Source organism: Austrofundulus limnaeus, unplaced genomic scaffold (assembly GCF_001266775.1).
Source record: "Austrofundulus limnaeus strain Quisiro unplaced genomic scaffold, Austrofundulus_limnaeus-1.0 Scaffold25, whole genome shotgun sequence".
NCBI classification, from domain to species: domain Eukaryota; kingdom Metazoa; phylum Chordata; class Actinopteri; order Cyprinodontiformes; family Rivulidae; genus Austrofundulus; species Austrofundulus limnaeus.
The window spans coordinates 2073259-2079784 of record NW_013952427.1 but is presented as its reverse complement, the minus strand read 5'-3'; the positions used below and the strand labels follow the sequence as shown (position 1 = coordinate 2079784).

The 6526-nt window shown below is 38.7% G+C and overlaps 2 protein-coding genes across 2 annotated transcripts in view; both read right to left on the bottom strand.

Annotated features, from left to right (window-relative positions):
- LOC106515003 (mast cell protease 3) overlaps window positions 1-1031 on the bottom strand; it is a 4766-nt gene extending 3735 nt beyond the window's left edge. The window contains exons 1-2 of the mRNA XM_014004567.1: window positions 981-1031; window positions 737-890 (exon numbers count right to left, since the gene is read on the bottom strand). Of these exons, the coding sequence (XP_013860021.1) occupies window positions 737-890; window positions 981-1023 (197 nt within the window). The 5' untranslated portion in view covers window positions 1024-1031. The remainder of the gene's footprint in view (window positions 1-736; window positions 891-980) is intronic.
- Window positions 1032-3448: 2417 nt separating this feature from the next.
- LOC106515004 (granzyme B) lies at window positions 3449-5086 on the bottom strand. The gene is made up of 5 exons (XM_014004568.1): window positions 5054-5086; window positions 4821-4971; window positions 4584-4716; window positions 3779-4036; window positions 3449-3704 (listed from the first exon to the last, which is right to left on the bottom strand). Exons 1-5 carry the CDS (start codon window positions 5070-5072, stop codon window positions 3549-3551), a joined length of 717 nt encoding a protein of 238 aa, XP_013860022.1. The 5' UTR covers window positions 5073-5086; the 3' UTR covers window positions 3449-3548.
- Between the last annotated feature and the right edge of the window lie 1440 nt (window positions 5087-6526).

Sequence of the window (6526 nt, the reverse complement as noted above, 5' to 3'; positions counted from 1 at the left end):
CCCCCACCCCGAGCCAACCAGACCCCCAAAACTCGACCCCAGCCCCATAGTCGGCCCGCCGCCCATAGAGGCCACCGACATGTTTTTTACCCGCTCTCCTCGTCTTATTTTTTTTTTCAACTTCAAGTTGTGACGGGCTGCTCGCCTTGTGTTCAACTCTATTTAACTGTTTCACCGGGTGCGTCCGCGGGGGCGGTGCCACGCGGGAGCTGAGCAGCAGCAGTGTTTAATGAAGAAGGGTCCAGCTGCATTTGGTATTGAACTGATCAGTGGTTCGGGAATCTTACCAAACATCCATATTGCCACCACGCCCCTGGTTAAAACTAACGGGAGGGAGGAGTGGGGATTTACTCCGTGGATCAGTCAAGTCCAGCCAGGAAAGAAGCACAAGTGTAAAAAGATGCCCCTTTTCCATGGATATGGTGGAAATGCCCCCCCCCAGCACTGACCCGCGCGGGTTTGTGTCTGAACATAAAATACCCCCTCAAGTTAAATCGAGTTTCTGAAGAAAAATTTAAAGTTTGATTGAGCTAAATGAGAGAAATTGTACAACAGACTATAAAACACTTTAAGAAGCAACAAAATTCCTTCCTTTTTTTTATTAAAACAGAAAGAAAAATCTGATTCCAAAGGTCATTTTCTAAAAATGAGGTGGGAAATTTGTAGATCCATTACAATTCCTTCCCCCCTAGTGATACATATTGTGGCAAAAAAAATTAAAGTGCAGCTGACTTACAATTCTATGTCACAATGTGCTGCYGTGAGCACAAAGTCCTCTCTCACCAGCACGCCTCCACAGAAATGCTGACCCTGGATTTGCAGCGAGGCCATGTACGGGCGCGAGTGGGCGACAGCATCTTTGCCCCCAACGATACGAGCCCCGTCAGCCCCTGAAAAGCAAAACGCTGTTTAAAATAAGTCTTCTCACTGCCTGTTTGTGTGCCTTACAGTTTGTTTTCTACAAAGTCAGTAAAACTTACCTGAGAGGACAGCGAGCAGAAGAAGTRTGAAGGTGACTGCCATGGTCTCTAGTGAAACCCAAACTTTGCTCTCTTAGATTTATAAAGTTTGGGGGAAGAAAACATCTTCCTGATTTTGTCTCTTTGTTGCTTCAGCRCATTGGTCAACACGATGGTGAGCTTTTTTTATAGGCTGGTAATGTTACAAATGGTTGCAAGATTTTCAAAACAGGGTTTCATAATAGATGCAAGACTTTGGTGGTCACTGTGCCTCCAAATGAGGTCCAGCAAAGAACAATGTTGGCATTTTGTGATGAATTATTAAGTATGATAATTAAAAAGCAAAGTTCAATATTTCTGCATGAGTCTGTGCTGCTTATTTTCACAACTGTTTATCCCTGGACATTTCTCTCTAAAAGTGTGTTTTGTGAATTCCTTCCCTTTCTGTTCCAGTTACATCACATTTAGATAAAAAGAGTCGGGTGAAGAAAGAATCCTGGTTAGCCTACTGAAACTCTGCTTCCACATTTAAGCCTCTCAGCTCTATGAAACCTTAAAGTATCTTTTGAAATGGCCAGTAATTATCTTGAACAAACTGTTACATAAAGTATGTGCATAACATTCAGCTAGTACCATGACTAATTTTTAAAACTGACTGAAATATTGTCGTTTTTGCTGAGAAAATCTGTCCTCCAGTTTATGAGATCCCCATATCACACAGTAAGTTACATGAACGTCCATCTTTCATGATGGTGACAGGAAGATAATTATAAGTAAACATGATTCACTCCCAGTAAAAGCAGGTAAACCTGTTTTGGTTTTTATCGTTTAGATCTAAAAGATTAGGAAAGTTTTTGTTAAATACGCAGTATGCATTTTAAGAGGACTGTATACTTGCTGGTACAATATAAAAACCTTGACATATATGGGGAACAAAACAATATTTTTTTGATCTCAAATAATTAAAATTAGTAAATCAGAGTTCTAACTGAAAAAAAAAAGATTTTCTGTGAAATAAAAAGAGTATGCATGAAATTGGCAGAAATGGACTAAAAACAACCTGCTGAAAATTTCACACTATATTCTTATTAAAGCCCAATCTTTCAAAACCATAAAAGGTATGAGAACCAAAAGTCACAGCCATCATCTACTGAAGGTGCTTAGTAATTTGAATGGGTGCAACAGGATTAAGTACGTAAGAGTAGAAAACAAGCAGAAGAGGAACAAACAAGAGTGTTCATGGATCTGGGTTCAACCTCCACAATTAGATAGTAAGAAAATGAATAATTTGAAAACAGTATGTGCTTCAAAGCTGCATTTACAGCAACTGCTTCTCTATTTAATTATTTTTTTACACTTCAGGAAAATGATTCTGACTTTTTGGCCAATTTCTTGCCCTCCACAGTCTTTCAACCACCCCTCTGTCATAGACAGGCCTGCTTCTGGTAGTTTTAAGTCTCATTTTATAACACATCTATACTCAGTGTGTTTTTATACAGCATAACTGTTAACATTTTGCAAAATTTTAYTGTTTTTGTTTTATTTTTAATTATGTTTTAATTGATTGTTTATATTGTCTCTTGTGTTCAGTATTTTCTTTTTACTGTTTAAAATTTTATGTGTAGCACTTTGACCAGTGGAAGTTGTTTTTAAAAGCACGCTTACGCTAAGAAAAAGCTTATTTTTTTCATGCACACTTGTTTTGTCACAGTAATTTTATAAGTATAACTGTAAATCTGCAAAATACCCTTACACAATTACTAAATTCAAATTTACTGTTTATATTTGTACAATAAGTCTGTTTTTCTGTTATTTTAAATCCATACAATTTTTTTTGTTTCAAACCATGAAACAATCCTGTTAGCTTCTCCACCCCAATAGCTGAATTTCTGTAATAACACCATTAAGTTAACTATTCTTCATTCATTTTTATATTCGACAACTTTGGCGCTGCATTTTTCATTTTATAATCTGGTATTTTTTTCTGCCTTTGTAATTATTGACAAATCCTGAAATATTTAATTACTGTTTCAMCTTGAAGTCTCTTAAAACCCTTCAGCTGCCCTAAGGTCATAATGAATCCTGAGGTCTCTGCTTTAAAACTGAGGCCTCGGGGGACAGCAGGTGGGTTAGCTACAGTGTTCTAACACTTTTATTTGTCTAAACCAGAGGTGCCCAACCTTGGCCCTCAAGGTCTACTAGTCTGCATGTTTCAGATGTTGCTCTCACACATCTGATCAGAAYGACTGAGTGATTAACATGTTCCTGCAGAACTTGAAAACCTGTAGAACACCAGAAAAAGAAAAACTAAAACATGCAGGACCGTGGCCCTCGGGAACCAGGACTGGGCACTGCTGTGTCTGYACAAATCAGCAACAGAAACACTCAACCTATTTTATTACATTTTGTGAGCTTCATTTTTTTTTATTGTTTGTACATATGTTTGTTGTCTGGAAAAGAAAAGTGCCACGAGTGTTTGAATGCTCTGTTTTATTCAGATCAAGTGCAAATGCTGACAGTGACTGAAATGAGACGAGCCATTTCACCTCCTGTGTCGGATACAATTTTGCAGCAAATTTACAGCTAATATTAGTTATTTTTCAGAATCTCTTTGATCCATGGAAGGTATCTGAAAACATTCGTGTAGACGTTGGGCACATCTGGGTAGTTGCAATTCAAAGCTCTGTTGAAGGACACAACACCAACAGCTTTCCCTTCACACACGAGAGGACCGCCAGAATCACCCTGTGGAGAGCAGGAATACTGAAAAGTTTGTTCAACACACGGTGTTCAGACCAGTCATAATCAAACAAACCTACCTGACAGAACCCCTTATTTGTGTTGTATCCACCAGCACAGATAACATTGGAAGGGAGTTCATAATGCCACTCACTCTGACAGATTTCTGGATCAATGATGGATACATTCACCACTCTCAGCTCATTAACACCAAACTGGTTGCTTAAAGTTTTTCCCCACCCAGCCACGTAGCATGTTTGAGGCTTGTTCAGGTTCATCTCTGATGTTGGGAGTGGAATCGTTTTTATGCTGTTGCTTAGAGATGCTTTCGGTGACAGCTGAAGATACACGAGATAGAGTCAGACACTTAAATCTTCAATGTATTTTTACTTATTTGACAGCAAACATGTGAAAGCATGTTATGTAATATGTCAGTAAATCAGCTCAACTTCTGTAAAATTAACTGATCCATTTTTGTGCTGGCTGAGATTGATTAGCTGTGTGACTCTCAGCTTAAATCGCATCTAATTTTAGCTGAAAAATCTGTCTGTGTTGGCTAACCTAAAKTWGTTATGGTGGCCATCTTGAACTGATTTACTTCAAAAGTTAATCTGTTGTAAATCTAAACATAATGAAAACTTTCTGAGTTTAATTAAAAGCCATCCTGTAGTTCATGAGATATTTTGCTAACAGACAGACCCAGTTGACTCCAATAGTTAATGGTAACAGGCAGTGCAATCAGTTACTGCTTGGATTATGCATTGGGAATAACTCTCAGGTACCAGCCTTATTACTTTGTAGTGCAATGTCTGTAAAACTGGCTGAGTATAGACATTTTATTGTTTCATTAAAGTTATGCAAGGTGGGTGGTGAATATAGACTTACCTTAATGAGCATTATGTCATCACCATATTTCACAGACATGTAGGTTTTGGGCTTGTATGTTTCGCCAATTGGTATTATTTTTCTATTTGACCCCTTGAGATCGTGGCTTCCCAGAAGAATTTGATGAATCTTTCTAAACAATTGATGATTGACAGGTTATTGATATGTTTCTGACAAAGATATTTAACATTCATCAATAGAAAATGTAGAATTAAAAACAATAGTTAAGAAATTCACTCTTCAGAACAGTGAGCAGCAGTGACCACAAAGTCCTCCCTGATGAGGAATCCTCCACACTGGTGAACGCCATGTTCATCTTGTATGGAGACCATRAACTGCATGGAGTTCTCCGGGGCTTTTTCTCCTTTTATGATCTTAAACCCATGGACTGGAAAAGATTAATTAGAGTAAATGTAAGTCACTGACCCATGTCAAAGTTTGATAAAAAGATTTAAACTTGGGTTGCTTACCAACTGGTCCAAGACACATCAGAAAGTGCAAAACCAGGCGTTTACCTTGACCGTGCATGATAATGATTCCAGCTTGTGCTCACAGGGGTGGTTAGTTGGGCCACTTACAAGCCAGTTTCCTTATTTGTAAGCATCAATTTCCAAAGCAATTTATAATAACTCAATGTGTAACCACATCCTTTGTCAAGTTTGCGTCTTTGCAACATTTTATCATCTTTCGCAATCTCTGAGCCCACAACAGACTGACGCAATTCTGGTCATCTAAAATTTTGAGATGAGTTTCCCATGCTCTGTAACTTTACAGACTACACTCTATAGTTATTGTACTTATGAAAATAATGCATGTTTGGTACATATTGGTGATTCTATTTTTAAATTTAAAAACATTACAAAACAAAAAACATTTGGAGAATGTGTTGTTAATGACACTCAGAGTTAATAATATTAATGATTTGTAGATAGGAGGARTGGTGGCACAGAGGATAGAGAGGCAAGTCTGTGATCGAGAAGTCCCCACAACAACAATAGGGTAAGAAAGGTGAAGCATATGTTCTTCCCCGAGCCATGGTCAGTTACAGTGCAATCACACTTCTTGTCTTCCCCAGGAAAGTTTACTCCAGGGTGTTGGAAGGGAGACTCTAACCGACTGTTAAACCTTGATTTCAGGAGGAGGGATGTGGCTTCCATCCTGGTCGTGGAACAGTGGATCAGATCATTACCCTTGCAGAGTTACTAAGAGGGTCGTGGGAATTTGCCTCTCCAGTTTACATGTGTTTTGTGTATCTGGAGAAGGCTTATGACCGTGTTCCTCAAAAAACTTCTGGGTCGGTGGGAATGGTGGTGGTGCGAAGGTGTTGCAAGAATATGGGGCACCTGAGTTAGTTTTGAGAGCTATCAGTTCCTGTATAACTAAAGCAGAAGCTGTGTCCACATTCTTGGCACAAAATCTAGCTTGTTCTCAGTGGGACCTGGCCCACCAAACTCTTGAACTTTTATTATTGACTACTTCTCAGTCCAGTCCCTTACAGAATGAAAAAAAAGAAACTTTCACAGAGGTAATTTTTGATGCAAACAGCATGAAGCATCGTTGTGAAGACGTGCTGAAGTGGGAGTGTCGGAAACAATAGGAGCTTCTTAAAGAGGCAGAGACAGATTTCAAGGTATTCATATTTGTCAAGTTGTACGGATTGTCCAAAATTTACGCAGATTTTCCATCATTTTGCAGGTATTTGGACACAAAGAAATCTCACGGATCTTTTCAAGTTTTATGGATTTTTTTCAAAACCTCAGTTTCAAATTAATTTAACATGTCAGAGCCTAGGACGTTCAAAAAACAACAAATAACATCAAATAACCATCTTCCAACCTGTTCTGCTGCTAGAAATAAGACTAGACTGAAGTTCTCCTTACACTCTCCTTCCCTCCCACAGCACCCCCCACAACCCAGATGTACAGATTATACAGATTATACAG